The 20,970-nt window shown below is 36.7% G+C and overlaps 1 protein-coding gene across 3 annotated transcripts in view; it reads left to right on the plus strand.

The window, feature by feature from the left end:
- LOC140159116 (broad substrate specificity ATP-binding cassette transporter ABCG2-like) overlaps positions 1-16,576 on the plus strand; it is a 76,029-nt gene extending 59,453 nt beyond the window's left edge. For all 3 annotated transcript variants that reach the window (XM_072182471.1, XM_072182472.1, XM_072182473.1), the window contains 9 exons: positions 2,095-2,306; positions 4,954-5,019; positions 6,067-6,152; positions 7,435-7,524; positions 8,674-8,798; positions 10,045-10,199; positions 14,532-14,621; positions 15,386-15,453; positions 16,429-16,576. In XM_072182471.1, coding sequence (XP_072038572.1) covers positions 2,095-2,306; positions 4,954-5,019; positions 6,067-6,152; positions 7,435-7,524; positions 8,674-8,798; positions 10,045-10,199; positions 14,532-14,621; positions 15,386-15,453; positions 16,429-16,576 — 1,040 coding nt within the window. The remainder of the gene's footprint in view (positions 1-2,094; positions 2,307-4,953; positions 5,020-6,066; positions 6,153-7,434; positions 7,525-8,673; positions 8,799-10,044; positions 10,200-14,531; positions 14,622-15,385; positions 15,454-16,428) is intronic.
- The last annotated feature ends 4,394 nt before the right edge of the window (positions 16,577-20,970 follow it).

The following is a 20,970-nucleotide window of genomic DNA, read 5'->3' on the forward strand; positions in this document are numbered from 1 at the left end:
TCAAATTGTCATTGTAGATATTTGACTCCATGGAACAGATTGAAAATGAGGTAGTTTCGTAAACTTCTTTTATTTCAAAAACAGAGCGGTCAATTGTCAATTGTCAAAATTCAAAAAGTGTGTGATAGCTGATATATTCCTCAACCACATCGGTTATTTAGTTATGTTTGATCTATGCCTTAAAATACAGTTCTTTCAGGGACACCCTGTACAATTCAACACATCTTTTTAGCACAATGGTCCACTGCAGATCCGTCAGATAACGCTTTTTCAATGAGAAATGAACTTTGCTGCTTGGATGATGTCACAATGAGGTTAGCATTTATTCACGCATGTTTCGATGGATCTGCACTCGACCGGCCTTTTGGTGTAATAACACCCATTTTCATTGTAATAATATTTGGGATGAAATATGGTCAAAACTCAAGACAGCTGTAATTTTTATCGTACAGTCCTTATTTCTATGGGTGTGTTTAGACCGTAGCCTACTTTCAAATGTAACTTACATGCAAGCCAGCAATTAAATTACCCTACAAGCAAATGTGTGTCCACACCGGACTTACTTGTAAGCCAACTCAAATTAAAGTAAGCATGACCTTCACTGATAAATTATGCCATGATTATTATTTACACAATCACAATAGGATTGGATCATCAAGGTCATGCTTACATAAGAGTTACATGCAAGTCTTGTTCACACTGGCCAAGATATCTTACATGTACAATCGTCAAAAGTAACTTGCATGTAGCTACATGCGAGTGCGTTTAGACGGGCACTACTTGCAAGTTTACATTCGAAAGTACTTTCAAGTGACTTCATAAGCGATCGTCTGAACAAGCCTTATAAAATGAGGCTCAGTATTATTTTGATAGATAAAAAGGTCAAGCTTGACATAGTAAATGATAAGACAATACTAGACACTGTTGTGTCTAGCATTAGACAATTGTGTCTAGCATTGTCTTACACCCTGCCAGGGTGAAGGACAATTCTAACAGTAAATAATGAGCACACATTCATGTGAAATGATTATGGGTATATCACATATGCCACATGACTGATCTCCTGGGAGAGTTGGTAATCTGAGGCTGCCATCACAGTGGCCTTGTCTGCGTGAAGGATTTACTCTTTATCATAGTTAATGTATTAGGCACATGTTTTGCTTGGGTGTTCAGCAGATATACTGCTGAGTCCTTGCCTTCTGTAGGTATCTAAGCATAGTCAAGGGTCTGGAAGAGAAGGTATCAAAATGAAAGTTCATTTTCTTACTGATTTTGCTAATTGGCTGACCATGCCCTTGTAGAACATTTTGTTCCCAGTATTGTCAAGATGGAAATTGATGACATCAACCCAATATAGGAAATGTTGCCCCCATCCAAGACTCTGTTTTCTCAAATTGGATCAATTCTTTTACTTTGCTGACTGTCAAAAGGATTGTCCTGAAAATATGCTACTCCCCACCTGGTCTTTAGGGCCTCAAAGTTCCTTTATAGGCCAGCTCGGAACAATAAAACACAAAGGAAGTTGAATAATATCATTAGCTGTATCTCAAACTCAATATTCCTGACATCCAACTCATTTTGTTGGATCACATGACATATATTTATGTAATGTGTGTTAATGACTTGACCACATGACATATTTTGTTGTACATATGAGTTCAGTATGAGTTAAACTGGTATAAGTTAATTCCAATAACAAAATGCATTGACCTCCAGATAGACAACAATGATAGCTCAGCAGTTGATCTCATTCAAAGGTCATTGTATGAGTGTATAAACATACTGGGGTCAAAGGTCATTGTATGAGTGTATAAACATACTAATGCCAAAGAACTTAGCATTAGATATTCCAGGGATAAATAAGGGATATGTTTTGATTTTTCTGGGGTCATTTACATAATATTTGGTAAAAAATGTGTTTCTTTTATTATTTGAAGCTTACAATATTTGATGGTGTGCTCTTTTCACCTACTGTTAGCTGATTATTTGATATGTTTTCCTCTTTCGATGTATAGAACATTCATATCTGAGGGGTGGGGGTATTTCCCACAGAAACTCAATTCCTAACACTTATTATAATGTATTCCTCAACAGATGTCAAAAACAGGTCACATTCGGATACAGCAATCAAAATCAGTTCGGAATCGGATTCGGAATCGAAACAAACGCCACTTGTGAAGAACTTCATGAATTCCAAGTATTACACAGCAATGCAAGAGAATACTAAACGAGTGTTTTCACGGTACCAGCAAACAGAGACGGTGACGGTCCAAAAAATAGACTATCCAACATCTTTCCTACACCAGGTAAAGTGCCGTAATTTGGGAGTGAATTGAACATAAGTTTGACAGGTTTTCCCAGCTCAATAGGCCCTAAGAGAATTTGTTAGTTGTCCAAAAATGTTTTAAAAAAGTCAACAATTTGGCCATGAACTACCCAAAAAAGGGGCCAAAAAATGCAATTAAAAAATCCAGCATAGTGCATAGCGTCCCCCTCCAAAACAAACACAAAATACTGCATAGCACATAGCTTTTTGACCAAAAGATGTCAAAAACAGGTCACATTCGGATACAGCAATCAAAATCAGTTCGGAATTAGATTCGGAATCGAAACAAACGCCACTTGTGAAGAACTTCATGAATTCCAAGTATTACACAGCAATGCAAGAGAATACTAAACGAGTGTTTTCAAGGTACCAGCAAACAGAGACAGTGACAGTCCAAAAAATAGACTATCCAACATCTTTCCTACACCAGGTAAAGTGCCGTAATATGGGAGTGAATTGAACCTTCTGAACCTTCTGAAGTTGTAGTCAGCAGGGCGAAAACCGCAAATCGCTAACTATTTGGTGACCTGCAAGCTAGAGGTTTTTCTTGAATATATCTAAAGATGGGGCTGATATAGTGGTTTGAGTGAGGGAATTCCATGCCCTTCCAGTTCTTGGCAAAGATGAGCTTTTATAGACGTCCTTCTTGATGAATGGAATTTCAACATGTAGGTGGTGGTTTCTTCTCAAACCCGCCGCAGAAGAAGTTTGAATATAGGCTTCTTTGTTGATTCCTACCAACTCATTTTGGATGTTGTAAAACATAGCTAAACGATTTCTCTCCCTTCTGACAGCTAGAGTGTCCCATCCGAGATCTTCCAGCATTTGAGTGACACTACTTTCTCTTTGGTAATCCCCTGGGCAAAATCTTGCAGCTTTTCTCTGCACACTTTCAATCTTCTTTATGAGTCCCGCCCTGTATGGGTCCCATGCACACGCAGCATACTCTAAGACTGGACGCACTAACGTTAGATATGCAGTAGACTACACTTCCCCTGGACAAAACCACAAGTTTCTCCTTAGGAAACCCAGAGTCCGGTTTGCTTTGTTAACTGTGTTTGTAACATGTTCTCCCCAATTCAGCTTGTTATCCAGCTGCACCCCTAAGTAAGGATTTGAGTTTGGCTGCTGTAAAACTTGCCCGCAGAAAATATAGTCTCTGTGTGGAGGGTTTCTCTTCAAGGAAATTTCCATGACCGTGCATTTGGAAGGGTTAAAGCTCATCTTCCAGGTCTCCTGCCATGTTTCAAGAGATTTTAGATCAGCTTGTAGAGAGTCCATGTCCCTTTCATTTGACACTGTAGAGTACACCAGGCAGTCGTCTGCGAAGAGTCTTACTTGGTTGCTCAACATGTCCGGGAGGTCGTTTATATAGGTTAAAAACAACAACGGCCCCAACACCGTCCCCTGTGGTACTCCAGAAAGGACCTCTTTGGGTGATGAAAAATTGCCCTCACATGCAACTCTCTGGGTCCTATTTGATAGAAAACTTCTGATCCATTGATGAAGGTTGTTTCTAATCCCGTAATGATGAAGCTTATTCAGAAGGCGTTCATGAGGAACCTTATCAAAGGCTTTGGAGAAGTCTAGAACTGCCATGTGCACTGAATCCCCTTGTTCCAAAGCTCTTGCAATATCATCAACAGTTAAAATGAGTTGAGTTTCAGTGGAGCGCTTAGATCTGAAGCCATGTTGTGAATCAACCAAAATATTATGCTGCTCCAAGTGATCCATAACATGTGAATGTATAATGTGCTCCAGAATCTTGCAGCTGACGCTTGTTAACGAGACGGGTCTATAATTTTCAGGCACGGCTTTGTCCCCCTTTTTAAGATGCCACAAATGTTTGCCTCCCTCCATTGATGGGGGAGAGTCCCTTGAACAACAGAAGCTTGGAACAAGTCTGTAAATATCGGCGCAAGTTTCTCAGCAAACATTTTGAGAAACCATGGAGGTATCTCATCAGGTCCTGCTGCATAAGTTTTATAGGTTTTCCCAGCTCAATAGGCCCTAAGAGAATTTGTTAGTTGTCCAAAAATGTTTTTAAAAAGTCAACAATTTGGCCATGAACTACCCAAAAAAGGGGCCAAAAAATGCAATTAAAAAATCCAGCATAGTGCATAGCATCCCCCTCCAAAACAAACACAAAATACTGCATAGCACATAGCTTTTTGACCAAAATAGTTCTTCGACAAACCATCCATTTTTTACGGCCTAACACGAAGAGTGTGTGATGTGTAGCATGTAGTCAGCCATTTAATCAAGAAATGAAATGTTTTGCCAAACTAGAATACCCGAAAATTCATTGAAATTCTGATTTTTGCATTTTTGGAATCAGCATACATGGGCTTATGAAGTGGACAAGTGGCAAATGTGAAAACAATTTGATAGTGAAATAAATCAGAATGCAGGTAGCAAAAAAGTATCATTGTGTGAGTGAGCCTGTCATATTTGCAAACCATGGTTAAACTACACATGCTAGTACAGTAGTACTCAACACTTATGATACCAGTTTACATTTACCTAGCGTGTCATTTGCTGTGTTTTATGAAATTAGATATTATGGTCAAATTGTTGATCATTTGTTGGTGCAATATTTGATACATATTTGTTTGGGTTTTTTCTAGTTGGGTACTGTATCTGTGAGAGCAGTGAAGAATATCATCAGAAATCCCATGACTTCAATATTCCAGGTAAGATCTGAATTGTAAAGGGTTACAATATTACTCTTTGTCATAGAACTAGCCCTGTTCCCAAACCGTGACGCCTCTTGAATATAGTGAGCGAAGCAATTAAGCACCGAACTAAGCGAACTAGCTCTGTTCCCAAACCGCGATGCCTCTTGAATAGTGAGCGAAGCAAGCACCAAACTAGGCGAACTAGCTCTGTTCCCAAACCGCGATGCCTCTTGAATAGTGAGTGAAGCAAGCACCGAACTAGGCGAACTAGCTCTGTTCCCAAACCGCGGTGCCTCTTGAATAGTGAGCAAAGCGAGCACCAAACTAGCCCTGTTCCCAAACCGCAACGCCTCTCGAATAGTGAGCGAAGCAAGCACCGAACTAGCTCCGTTTCCTAACTGCAATGCCTCTCAAATAGTGAGCGAAGCGAGTACCAACTATAGTTAGAAAATCATTAGATTAGGTATCAGAGTCCAGCCCAGAGCCTGTGCTACTCTTGTCATTGAGAGATGGGTGGATAAGTTGTCTTAAAAGGATGGTCCACGAGACTGCCTGCTAAATATGACCTGTTTATATTCCACCACATGGGAAGAGGAAACCGGGACGGCCTTACAGTATGTCCAACACCTCCTGGGAGATACTGAAGGGATGCTGCAGCCAAACAAATTTTTATGCTTGCCCAAGATCGCAATAGCTCCGCAGCCGACTGATGATGATGATAATGATGATGTAATAGGGAGGAATAATTATTAACAAGAACAATTATTATTGCTTTGCATTACTAATCTTAACATAATGCTGGTCTTATCAATGGCTCACTGAGCAGCACAAAGACATAATGTTCGTTTCTCATAAACATGCATATCACGAGCAATCTTACAAAAAGCAGCTAATGGACACATGCTTTTGTGCCGCTCAGCTGTCATGATCATAATCTGTTGGATCAGTTTTGTCTGCAGAATCAATATTAACTTGGAAATGTTAAACAAGCTAGTAGTTGTAATAATATAAACCAAATAAAGCAACATATGAATTTTCACTTTGTTATTCTTGTCATTTCAGTTTGTTGTCATGGTGATCTTCTCACTCATCGTAGGTGGTATATACTTTCAACTAGACACAAGCAGAGATTCAGGCATTCAGAATAGGTATGTATAGTAGCATAGTAAGAATAACAGCATAATCATTAAAAAAAAAGTTTACTTCACTTGATCGTTTCTGTTGACTGTATTTGTTCTTGCCAAGGATCAGTGAAAGTGGGGTTCTATCACATAAAAGAGTTTCTATAGTTTATTAAAGCCTAAATGTATGATTTCCATCAAATTTTAGGTTTGTTTTTCTTCATTCAAAATGTTGAAATAATATTAGTAATAACTACCGGAAAGGATTCCTGTCCATTTTAAGCTGAAATAGCAAGGTATATTGAAAGAAATCCCACTGGTTATTATTTTGGCCATTTAACATGCAGTTCTATGGGAGGACATAAAGTCATAATTTCATGAATTTATGACTTTGTCTTTGCTCTGTTGACCTCCAAAGACAACAAATTTGGCCGATTCCATTTAGGGACAAGTTGGGACACATGTAAACATTACAAATATGCAAAAAAAATCAGGTTTTAAAAAAATTAACCAATTTCATATTATAATATCGTACATTATGGCTTTAACTTAATTGTGCAAACTAAACTTCACCTCAAGTTTGGCAGCGACATAGGTGAGTATTTCGCCGGTCACAGTATGGAACCGTGCACATAAGGATATCGCACAGAGCTTATAAGTTTCGTCAGCACTGTTGCGGCGCAACAGTGAAAAAGCATCAAAGTCATGATCAAACTTCAGATGAACCAAAAATAGAAACTCATCCCATAAATGGGTTGCTAATTTGTCTTTAAATATTTGGAATATTGTTCCAAGAACGATTCACAACTATACTTTGTCTTATCTCACACTTAGGCGATAGAAACAAATCGGTTCGATCTTTCGATCGACCATCGATGCTTGGTCGATCCTTACAATTTATGAAATCAATTAATTTACTGTTGTTAATTGGGATAAAATAGTAATTTGTGCATGGAGTGATAGTAACCAATATAATTTTAACATTAATTCCGATTAATTAGTTAATATTCATTAATAACAACCATCGAAGCAGGATCGCCGGTCGATCCAAAGATCGAACAAATTTGTCTCTGATGCCTTAGTAGTGATATCAATGCTCTAACACAGTTGGGTTGCAAGTGTGCAGTCAAATGCGCGTGTAGGCACAGACTCACTAATCTAGTACATGGTTGGTGGTGTCTTTGATGTTTGTGTCAGTCTGACCTAACTCTGCCTTGTCTTTGTATACCATGCCCTTCACTGCATTGGTTGTGATGGGCAAGATTATTAGTCCCCACACCTAATAGTTCTCTTCTCATTTTCTGTACAGGGTTGGTGTGTTCTTCTTCCTCGTTATGAACATGGTCTTTAGTAATTTGAGTGCATTGGAGTTATTCATCAATGAAAGAGTCGTCTTTATGTAAGTAATTTCTGAAAAATAAAGAGGAAAGCAAGCTGGAATTGCGCTTCTACAAGCCATATACCAGGTTTTGTCTAATAAGTATTTATGTAATCACTTGTTGGAAAGGGTACCAATTAGTGTGAATTTGGTTTGGTACATATACAAATATCAAAAGTAATATAAAGTTTGAACAACCCTGTCAATAATAATGTTGATGATAAAGTAACAAAATCTAAGATGGCATTTTGTGCCTGAACACTTCATTTCATGTTAGTTGTCTGAATATGATCTCTGATAGATATTGATTAATGAAGTTGGAATGTGGTACATCATCAAAAACCACTCATAGTAATTGCCAAGAAAAACTTGCTTTACGCGTCACATTGCACACAGCAAATAGGTCCCTCTCTCTTTATAATTAATATGCTTGGCCCGAGACATTTCTGAGAGAATAAAATCATTATATGGTGAACTCATCGACATCAAATTGTGAGTTTGCGCTGGTTCGAATCTGAACGGTTCGGATTTTTTTCTCTTATATTATAGTGTCAGTTCGCCTGAGCTTCATTTTTCATTTATAATATATTGTGTAACCTTTTAAGAGGATAAATGCAAGGGAAAGGGCTATTCCAGTTGAAATCCATAGTCCATACACTACTTTTAAAGACAAGACCTTAATCTCCCACACAGGGGTATAGATTTTAATTGGAGTCACCCATTTAGGTAATCTCATTTGAAATTCACACTCCTAGTGTAGGAGATTATGGTCATGTCTTTCATAGGTGTATGGATTTAACTAGAATAGTGGAGAAGTTCAGTCGGTAAAACTGGGCAAATGACAGAAGTCTGTTTCTCATCATGAGTCGGCTGCGGAGCAGGCGACTACAAGCTTTCTCCAACTATTGCGATCTTGGGCAAGCGAAACAATTTTGTTTGGCTGCTGCATCCCTTCAGTATCTCCCAGAAGGTGCTGGACATACTGTAAGTACAGTGTGCGCGGCCGTGCCGGTTACCTCTTCCCATGTGGTGGAATATAAAAAAAGGTCTTTCCCACAATTGTTTCTACTGGCTCTTTTTAATCTCTTAGCCAGCATATAGGCATAATGACTTTTTTACTATGTCTTGTGTAACTGAGCATAACTTTGTCTTCATTTAATACATTTGCAGGCATGAATCGGCTAGTGGTTTTTATCGTGTGTCAGCATATTTCTTTTCCAAAGTTTTCTGTGATCTGATTCCGATGAGAATAATTCCAAACTTAGGGTTTTGCTGCATCACATACTGGATGATAGGTGAGTCTGGATATTGACTGATATTTGTGTCATCTTTTAACTTTACAGGTACATCATTGGGCTATTCCAATTGAAATCCATATATCCCCTTTAGAGGACATAAACTTAAGGTTGGTCTGAACCCTGGAATTATGGAAACTTTCGGGCCTCATAACTGCTAAATTGTTGGTTAATGTATACTATATAAAAGTATACATATTTAGACAAAGACTTGATCAATTCATCTGTGAGGTCAAAATCCCAAAAATAACGGTTTTTGATCCATTTCTTTTGCGTTAAATGTAACAAAAACATTCTTGGGGTAACATTTTTAAAATTAATTTTTAAAAACTGGATAAAATATCTAGGAGCCGTTTTTTTAATTTTTTTAAATTGTGACCAACTTCACCAAAAATATTTGAAATTTGTGCGAAATTCAGCATTTTTTGACCATTTTTGGTGCAAATTTCTCAAAGTTGGTCGAAATTCAAAAAAATAAAAAACGGCTCCTTGATATTTTTTATCTAGTTTTTAAAAATTAATAAAAAACATTTTTTGGGATTTTGGGCCAAAAATTAGCATTTTGACCTCACAGATGAAATTATCAAGTCTTTGCCATTCTAAATATGTATACTTTTATATAGTTTAGACCAACAATTTAGCAGTTATGAGGCCTGAAAGTTTCCAAATTCCATGGTTCAGACCAACCTTATTTTCCCACACAGGGAGTGTGAATTTCAAATAGGGTTCCCTGCCTGGATGACTCCATTTAAAATCTGCATTTTCTTTGTGGGAGATTGAAATCATATCTTCCGTAAGTATGTATTTCAACTCAAATAGCGAATTATGAAGGTTTGTAAAATTCCAAACCTAAAAAGCCTATTAATAGAGCTATTAATATAAATTTGTTTGTTTGACTGGTTTATTAAAAGAAAATAAGCAGTTTTGAAAGTTGCACTTTGGTCCATTGAACCCTCAAACAATGCATTATGACTAACATGTTACATTCTGCATTGTGAGAGTTGAATGGACCAAAGTGCAGCTTTCAAAACTGCAACTTTTTTTACGTAAATTACTTAATCCCTTGTGATAATTTGCAACAATGTGTGACAATGTAAATTGGACCAGGAGTGTGTAAATCAAGATAGGCTACCAGTAACTGTTATAATTTTATAAACAACTGTTCAATTTATTTTAAAAAGTTGCTTACTTGGGCCAAAAAATAGCATTTTGACTTAAATGTTGCTTATTTTGTTTACATTTCTAGGACTCAAACCAACAGCGTTTGCTTTCTTCTTCTTCTATTTGCAAATGATATTAACAACAATATGCGCCTGTGCTCTATCCTTCTTCATGAGTGCTAGTATCGGCATTATGGCAATTGCTACATTAGCACTGGCCATGTCCTATGTATTTATGATGGTAAGTACATAATGGATAACAGTGTGTGGGGTGGTGGAGGGGGTGGGTGTGTGGGTAGAGGGAGTGGGTGTGTGGGTAGGGAGATCTCTTAACTGCAGCTGAAGGGTAGACTTGGTATTGTTGGTCGAAGCAGCAAAAAAAATTGATTTTCATTATCTAAATCAATTTATTATTGAAAAATAACACTTTTGATGTTTTGTAAAAGTTCATTCTACAAATCATACACTTTGAAAACTTGCTTGATTTATTGTTGTAAATGAGTTATGTACGTTTTACAAAAGTGTTGTTGTTTCAGCCCTCTTTTCAACATAACTCAAGAACCACAGGACCTACAAAAGTATATCTGTGATATTTGAATTCTTCTACACATTCGCTGTGACATGATCAATGCAATTTTTGCCAAAGCTCTCTCTACCATTCGCAAGATATTCGCAAGATGCAGTGAACGACCAAACTGCAACAGTTTAAAATAGTTGCTAACCTTAATAACTTACTGATAATGAATGGAATAAATGATCCAAAAGTAGGGTTTGTACGAGTACAATTTTGGTTAAGTTACAGATGACAAGATTTTGATATGAAGTGTGATATTGGAATAAAACATTTCACATCTTGGGATGGTTTACAGAACTAGGGGTGTGGGGGGAAGAAAGGTGTTGCCAACAGTGTTTTTGATGTTTCTTCCATCTAAATATGGTCACTCTAAGGCAGGACTTCTCAACTAGTTTATTTGAAGTGCCAACTGGAAAATTTGAGTGATCATGAAGTGCCAACATGTCAAGGGAGGACTTCGCGAAGTAGCGCGTATGCATAGCGGGTAAGGTGCAGTGGTGCTTTATCGGGGGTCCAGGGGGAAGCTCCTGGATTTAAAAAAACCCAGATTGGATATTTTCACCCCTTTTTTGTTAGATTTATGTGAAAAAAGTATTAAAATTACCGTGCGACATTTCACGCGCCACTTCGACTAACTCCAAGCGCCACAAGTGGCGCGCGCCGGCAGTTGAGAAGGCCTGCTCTAAGGGAACAAACCAAAAGTTTGATGATATCCTATAAATGAAAGTGTTTTTTAAGAAACTAGGTATTTGTCTCTTGATCAATGCAATTCAATTTAATTCAATTTATTTCCATCAAAATACAAAAACATTTCCATCAAAATACAAAAACATTTCATCAAAATACAACAAATGCTGAAATAACACCAAAATGATTAAAAAACAAAACAGTCTGTCCACATAGAAGTACAAAGTAAATAGACCTCGGAAACTGGGGGTATGAGAATAATTGTTTCAGTGCAATGCGTGTGTAAATGCTTCTTTGGCGCGCCAAACGCTGCAAGATTTGTACTTGCCAAGCGCACCACGCTTTTTACGTGTTGCGGTTTTTAACACGCAGTATGTGTGACGCAATGCATCGACCCTCAATGCCACAGGTTTGGTTTTATTGTACTTCTATGTGGACAGACTGAAGATGGAGGAGATGCAACAAAAGGCAAATGCCTGCACAATTGTTGTACCACCTTACAAAAAATAAAACACACTCACACACATAACAACAACACAAGACAAGTGCGGAAGCCTAAGAAACAAAGGACAAGATAAATATATCAGTGTTGTTAATTTACCGCAAATTAAAAATATGGTTAATCAACCGTAAATTGGCATTAATTTCACGATAATTAAGGGATCTAAAATGGCGTTTATTGCGTTTTTCACAGTATTTTTTGTGGGACATGAGAGCACCTCAGACCTATCGAATTGCATTCTGAATACTGAAGCATGTCTTTCTGATATCAAATAATTTTCATTTTTGAAAATCACAATATAATACAAATTTTATGACAAATTATAAAAATTTGATATTTTTCAATTTTTGATATATAACAGTCCTCGAGTAAATTATATAAATCTAATGATATATTCTTAAAGTGTATGTAGCAGGGAGGAAAAGACGGTCAATTGAAAATTTTGACCTTTCATATTGAAGATATGGATTTTTCCCAAAAAGACCTAATTTTTTTTTGGTGTTTTGGGAAAAAAATCCATATATTCAATACGAAAGGTCAAAATTTTCAATTGATCGTCAGCTTTTCATCCCACCTACATACACTTTAAGTATAAATCATCAGATTTATAAAGTTTACTTCAAGTACTGTTAAATATCAAAAATATCAATTTTAATGATTTGCCATAAAATGTGTATTAAATTGCAATTTCAAAAAATCAAAATTATTTGATATCAGAATGACATTCTTCGTATTCAGAATGCAATTCGATATGTCTGATGTGCTCTAATGTCCCAAAATAAATACTGTCCAAACGCTCATACCCCAGCCCTTAAGGTAAATTATGAAAATACAAAATTGCAAACTTTACTTACTAAGGAACCAGGGCCTAAAGCATTGTAAGTAGAGTATAATCTTGTAGCAAATAAAGATGAAACTCAATAACATAAGCCGAAACACTTCAAAATTTCACAATAAACAAGGACACAATAAGCTTCCACCAGCCCCCCCCCCCATCCAACTGAATAGCAACGTTTCCAGGGGGAAAATGATGATGTGTGCTCGTTCGATTTTGATATCGTCAAAGCCAAACTTGGAAATCAAAATGTCTTCGACAATTTCTTTCACATTTTCCCCTTCACTTTCAGGATAACCAACAACTCGCAAATTATTCCTCCTTGAGAACCTCTGACTTATTCACCTCCTCCCATAGCTTAGCAATATGGTTGGTTTAGCTGCCCGAGCGAAGTAAACCACGCAGACGCCCCGGCCGCAAGTTCGCGTATATGCTACTAGACTGTGGATTCATCATCAATTAGCAATGCTTGTCTAATGTACAAAGTTATAGGAAGAGTTGTTGAAATGACTTGTAATGTTCAAACATGCATTGTCAAGTTGGGTAGCCATTTTGTCTGTATTTTCCTTTAGTTCATTTATTTCCTCTCCTTGGAAGTCAACTGGTCACTGATCTAGTGATGTCTTTCTTAAATATCTCTAGATCCGATTTCAATTGATCTTGGCCAGCTAGCAATTTCTCTAGGGATGTCATAACTGTAGTCTCAAACTGTTCTCGCTGCATACTAACATGTACTCGGTTTAACCATGACTGCTCCGCAGATTGTTCAGTGGTAGTGTCCATGTTGTTGTCTACAGCGTTGACCGTAGTGGACTGGTCAGCCATGGCTGACCCATTAGCATTGGAATTCCTGCACTGTTGTTGTTTTTAACAGGGGTTTTTCTCCTACTGAGTGCTGACATTTCAACAGAAACACTGTCTAATATTGTCCTTAGATAATACTGAATATGATGGAATATAAATTATGGCCATGAACTGTCGTAAACAGGTATATTAAGCCTGGATTGACGGACCGATGTCTACGCACGTCTTATCTACATGTCGCCATCTTGTTGGTGGCGGCTAGTATGATATGCCCATAAGAGAATGATTAAGTTGGTGCTATGAGACTACAAGGCCAATTTGCCTTTTACTCAGGGGTTGAAAAGTTGAGCAAAACTGAAGGACCAAGTAAGGGAGAGGACAAAAAGATCAATGACATCCTAGTTTTGTTGGAAGAGAAGGGATCTAAAAGTATGATTACATTGTAAAAAGTGGGTAATATGTGACAAGATCAAGGCGAATGAGTCGGATGTCGCTGATATTGTTTTTGAGATATTGCCAAAAACAGTGTTCAAATTCTTTTGTTTTATTCTGTTTTCAGCCATCGATAAATTGCTCATAACTTGGTAACCAGATGTCTGATTTTGATGAGGTTTGCATCAAAATGTAGCATTCCTAAACTGCCAGAAATGATGTAAAAAACTTTACATTGTGACTCATTCCCCTTGATCATGTCACATATATCGATGTATAAAATGATCAATTTCCAACATTTCATGATTATGTTTTAGACAGTGAGGGAGGCCTTTTGCTTTGTTCCCTTCAACACCTGTATATATACAAATGATATGCTAATTACAACCGCTGGTGACTTTAATTTCTGCTAAGGCCTAAAAAATTGTTTGATTGGCGTAGCATAAAAAACTTAGGGTATGTCGGCCGGCAATTTTTTAAATTATTTTTTTACACATTTTAAGCTGTAAATTGCCTATGATAAAGGTTTTGGAACTTTTTTTTCCTTTTTTTTATTCCAATTTCTTTAAAAAAAAAATATATATTTTTTTTGCAAAAAATAAGAAAAAAGTCTGGGTCAGGCCTTTTTTTAGGGTCGATCGGGTTACGCCAATCAAACAATATTTTTTAGGCCTAACCATTGATATCATATTTGGTGACTTCCCGCTAACCATCATATCTTATGTTTTGTATTTGTCAGGTGTTTGGTGGTCTCCTAATCAACATAGAATCTCTCCCTGAATTCCTACAGTGGTTGCAGTATGGCAGTATATTCAGATATAGTACAAATGTAAGTAACATGCTTTTTTTGTGTGTGCGTACGTGTTTGCCGGCAAACGAGGACACACACAAGATTTTTCACCATAAACTGTGGACATACTTCCAACCGAGGACAGTCCGCAGTTTCAAACTGCTGCAAAAGACTTCAAATGCATGCTAAATGCTTTATAGCGCTATATGCCTTAAACCGAGGACCAAGCGTGTAAAAACTACCGTCAGCAGTTGATGGATAAAATTCCATTTCGTATTATACACAAAAATAATCTGCCATTTAGGCGATGCCACGGTTAGGTGATACACACATCCTCGGTTAGATAGCAAAACACAATGTCCTCGGTTGGTGACAAACACCCACAGGGGTGTGTGTGGTGGGGGGTGTTTGTATGAAGAGGTGGTAATAAACATTGGCGAACAAGGACATACATTGTCGGTTGCTGCATGTTCTTTTTTCATAATAGCTAGGAATAAATATCAGACTCATCTCAAGTGGAGGTCATTTCAAACTATCCCCAAAGTCACATGGTTTAGGAATACATTTTGTACAGGGAACATTACAAAACCATGTGACTTAGAGATGGTTTGAAGAGACCTCCACTTGAGATGAGTCTGGGAAAAAAGAGACATGCAGCAGCTTTGATATGGATGTACACATATGAGAAATCTCTGTATAATGAATGCATAGGAACTGCAGACATCCAGGGTTCCTATACCGTATTATTAGATCGAAAACATATTCTATTTTGAAATAAGACCAATTTTCCAATTTTGTTTCAGGCATTAGCTATCAATGAGCTAACAGGCATGCAATTCTGTGATGTAATCAATGGAACCGAAGTCAATTGGTAAGTGATGCAATAACGCTTTGAAGTAATATTGATACACCCGAAGGCTGTAAAATCTACCACTGTGCGTGCATGCATCCCATTTGATATGTGATGATGCAATCACCTTAAGTCATATATAAATATATATGCCTTGTTTCATTGGACGAGCAATAGAAACACCCGGGGCTACCAGTCACCGATCAAGTACTTGGCACTTGACGGGTCTGGGGATCGAATCCTAAGGGAAACAAACAAACAACTTCTTTTTTCATCTTCGCTCTTCCTTCTATTCTCTGCATGCACCAAAAAGATTTTTCAGTTTTAGGTGTAACAAATATAACAATCCATGTAATGTAACATTCTGTGGCCAAAATAAGTGTTCACTCACATAGAGGGAATTCTCATCCAATGAGAAAATGAAAATTCAAACTTGGTAAAACATTTGTGTTAAATAGAGACAAAGAAAAAGATGGGGAAAAGTCATGGCATTTAATATTGACAGACAACGGAACATTGTTTGGGTGTATGTCATTATTATTCTTCAATACTAACCGCAATCCTCTTGTTTTTGTTTTTTATCTTTTATTTTACTATTTTATTACATCATATCATTTGCTATATCTCTTTAGGCCAAAAAAAAAGCTTTGTCTCAAAGCTCACGAGTGGTTTGAAAACAAATGCGAAATGCGATTTCTTTTTTAAATTCCTGACTTTTTATGGTATTTTAAGAAAAAAATCTGATTTTCGCCAAATTTTACAAATGCGCGCGCAAGCTTTGAGACAAACCGGGTTTTTTTTGGCCTTACCATTTACTACATAAGCTTTCTGATTCTTAATTCAGAATGTAATTAACTAACTAAATCGGGATATTTCCCATAACAATATTTATTAATTGATACTTACTTACACTTAGTATTTTATAATAGCATTAAATTTTCCTGCAAGGTAATAGCCAAAAATGACACACTTTTGTTTGTTTTCATTTCTTCACAGCATTCCAGGGGAAGGTTATCTAATCTCTCAGGGCATTCGCTATGATACCTGGGGTCTATGGCAAAACACGGTCGCCGTAGTCGCCATCTTGGTGGGCTTTATGTTCCTGGCTTACGTACAACTCAGACGTATACCAAAGTACAAATAAATTTATGCCAACGAGTTAACAAATTTAATATAATGTATAAGAGTTTTTTATAACCTATATGAAGACAAAGTGAATGTTTGTAGTATTTTTACTATATGAATATTATATATGTCCATCAATGCATGATGAGCCTATTGGATCACTACTGATGTAAAATGGTTTAATATACCGTAAAAGTGAATATTTTTGTGTGGTTAAATTTCACGTTTTTTTTTTTTTCAATTTTGAACTATTTCACTTGTTTTAAAATTTGCGATTCTAAATGACCTTACATTGACCTATACATAAAAGGAGTATATTTATGCGCTGTTCTTTCTTCTTTTTCATATGCGTGCTGCACCTCAACGTTTGAGTATTAACGCACAGTTTACCTATGCACAATCCTGGAACCTAGGATTGATTACAGGTATCCTGGAATCTTGGAACCTGCAATCCTGGAACCTAGGATTGATTACAGGTATCAGAACCGGGGATAGTCCCTGTTCTCTTCTCGAATAGCTCTGACACTAAATGTGCACACAGGGATGACTCTATATGGGACCAACAGCCTTACATGACTTGAGAACCACATACATATGTGCACGTGCTAAGCAGTGTATGGGTGTGAGAAGAAATTTTACTAATTATACAGGGCTGTCAACTCTCACGCATTGGGTCACTTTCTCACGGTCTCACGCCAAGGTAGTATAATCTCACGCCCAAGTCGTAAATCTCACGCAAAAAACTGGAAAATGAGTAAAATCTCACGCATCGTCATGAATAATTTGTTGCTCCTACCATTTTGGGATTTGTGCGGTAGCAGCTTGAAACACAAAAACCGTGAAAATAAATGTAGCGCAAAAATGTCCAGTTTTACAGTAGGCCACAGTGACCAACAGTTCTATGTAGTGTCCTGAGACCTGCGTGCTTGATGTAGCACACTAAAGTTTGTTTGGTTTATATAAGGCAGAAATTATTTCGGCTTTTGTTACTGTGCGCGTCAATAAAGTCCCAACTCGTGCTCATATAAGTGTGCGCCAGTCACGCATTACGCAACGCACAACTAGCGTAAGCATTGCGCCCAACTGCGTGCATGCCATTCTATATCAATACATGCTGTTATGAGTCTTATATTTTCCGCCTTATATATGCCAAACAAACTTTAAAAATCCTCTCCTTTTTATAATGTTACATTTTGAGCAAATTTCCATAGTAAATCAATGTGATATATATATATATATATATATATATATATATATGGGCTATTCCACTTGAAATCCATACACCCCTTATGAAAGACATGACCTTAATCTCTTACATAGGGGATGTGAATATCAAATGGAGTCACCCATTAGGTAACCCCATTTGAAATTCACACTGTGTGTGGATGATTTCAACTGGATAGCCCAATGCAAAGTAAAGTTTTTCTGGACCAAATAAATGTTGGAATTTGTTTTTAACCTTTTATCTGAAAACAAATTTGCTATTTTTTTTAGGTTTGCATTGAGAAAAATGAGTGAGAAAATTTAGCACTACCAAAAAAGAAAAAGTGGTCCAAAATACATGCATGCAATATGAGGGGATTAGTGTATAGCGCATATCATTTTTTACTTAAAAAAAAAATCAATTTTGTTCATTTTGTTGTTGTTGTTCTTTTTGTTTGTTTGGCCTATGATGTATTTTTTTCTAATATGTTTTATCAGGCCCCCCCCCACCAAAAAAAAGTATATATTGGATGACTGCATGCATCGTTTTAAAACTTAAATTACAGAGGGGCCCAAAAATCTACGCACCTTTATCTTGCAATTCATTATAATGCCTGTCTGGCTGGCAGATGTGATTATATATCTTATTATATGATGTGATGTGATCGATGTGATGTGACACGGTCAAGGGGAATGAGTTACATGTCTGGAATTTTCAATTAGAAGTTTTTTACATCATTTTCTGGCATCTTGATGCAAACCCCATCAAAATCGGACATCCGGTTACCGAGTTATGAGCAATTTATCAAAAACAATATTAGGCCATCTTAATTCAATCCTGTGTCTCAAAGCTGCCGCACGCATTAGTAAAATCGTGCGCGTAGTCCTCTTTGAAAATCAAGAAATTCATTTTTTTAACAAAAGGCAAAAAAAACCACCAAAATTCATATTTGATCATAAGTTTCAGATTTTTTTGCAAATTTTGGACACAAAAACAATAAAAGAGAAGAATAATAGTTTGTAGCAGTGACTTTATTTGTCTACTATTCCAACATTTGCAACATTGGGTAATTTTTGCACAAAATTCTTGTCCGAAATCCTGAACTGACATATGAAAAATTTAAACATAAAAAAATACAGTAAAAAAAAAGCATTCCGCATTAGGTTTTCAATTTCTCACAAGCTTTGAGACACAGGATTTAATTAAGATGGCCTTAGCGACATCCGACTCATTCCCTTTGATCATGTCACATATATCTTATTATATGATGTGATGTGATCACATACATTTGTATCTTATTATATTATGTGATATGATCAAGCTAAAATCGTCCTATATATGTGCTGTACCTGAATGTATTAAGTATTACTGCACCAACTTAACGTGCACAAAGAACTATGCGTAATTCTGGAACCTGCTATTGAGTGCAGGTATCGGAACCGTGGATGGTCCCCTTTTTTTTTCAAGGAGCTCTGACACTTAACATGCACAGGGATGACTCTTCTGTGCATATTTTATGCCAATTTTTTTTTTAATTTGAAGGCCTATAGGATAAGTTGATTAACCCACTTACGACACATTTTGGCTTACAAAATTCAAACAAAACATATTTGAGCCCTAATATTTCACAGGGTCAATGATAAAAAGAGCTTTCCACTGATACTAAAATATCCATTTTGATGGAGAAAAAGTGCTGTTGATCAGGCCGTACGTCTTTAAATCTGATATTCTTGCTTTTGTGGTTTTAAGATACAAAAGTTTCCATAATGTTGAAAAGAAAACAAACGAATATTGGCTCCCAATCACAAATTAATTTTTTGTTACAAATGGGCTCTTCCATTTAAAATCCACACTACCCCTGTGGAAGATTTTGGAAATATCTTCTACAGGGGGAGTATGAATTTCAAATGAAATTAACACATTAGCAGCTCCATTTGAAACTCACCCTCCCTCTGTAGAAGATTGAGGTTGAATCTTTCTCAGAGGATGTATGAAATTCAAATGGAGCTGCCTAATGTGTTCATTCCATTTCAAATTCATACTCCCTCTGTAGAAGATCATTTCCCAAATCTTCCACAGGGGTAGTGTGGATTTTAAATGGAATAGCCCAATGATGCATTTTGCTTGATCATGTCCATGTCACATAAAGGAGGTCACATAATACTCCTGTTTAACATTGTATATATTTATTTACATAAATATTCCCATATATTTATTATGCTGTAATAAAAAAAAAAAATTATATGTTCTGATCCAATTAGGCCAAAGGTTGTAATTATTGTGAAATTAGGGAACACAAGCAATTAAAAAAAATACAAAAAAAATGTGAGGATTTCCACTATAGTATACTAAGGTTACTGAGTGGTAAATTAATTGAGTAGATCAGAATCATGTCACAAATATATATGTATCTTTTGTATTTTGTATCCACCTGAGCGAGGGTAGGCATGTTCATAAAATTTTGAAATTTAATAAATTCATCTAAAATTGCTTTCATTAAAAAGAGAATCGTTTAACTTAAAAAACGAGGGGTCAATCATGTATGTAGGCCTATAATTGGCAATGTTATGAGGAAAAGTATGTTCGCCTGAATGTCCCAAAATGGGCCAAATTGTGTGTCCCAGCATTATCAATGGCTTCCTATGTCTTAACATGTGTGTACATGTATTTTATGGCTAAATTTTTGAGCATGAAGGGCCATTTCACAAAAATGTGCTAATGTTTCATGAAATGTAGCTTTCATTACTTGATAGCATCAAATATTATTCAAATGCAGATTTTTCAAAAATCATGCTAGGTTGGAGTTTTGAGGGTCAAAATCCAAATTTTCTTCATTTTCCTATTGGATTACACAGTTAAGACAGGATCTTGGATCACAAGTAAGCTTAACGAAGCCCGCCCTCACATGTTCAAAATGTGATCATGTCTAGCGAGGGGCTTTTCCCCAACAGATGTAGAACTATATGTAGGGAAGTAGAGTGAACATGCGACTATTAGGCTGTGATCACATAGAAGTATACGGTTTTCGCTATACGATTAACACTCATTCGATCAGTTCACATAGGAGTATACTATGTGAACTCGGCCTGTTCGAATGAGCGTTAATCGTATAGCAAATACTGTATACCGTATACATATATGTGATCGCAGCCTTAGAATAGTACATTTATTAGGTCTAGTGTAGTTTGTTTAGAGATTTCTTTATTGTC

Source organism: Amphiura filiformis, chromosome 8 (genome assembly GCF_039555335.1).
Source record: "Amphiura filiformis chromosome 8, Afil_fr2py, whole genome shotgun sequence".
NCBI classification, from domain to species: Eukaryota; Metazoa; Echinodermata; class Ophiuroidea; order Amphilepidida; family Amphiuridae; genus Amphiura; species Amphiura filiformis.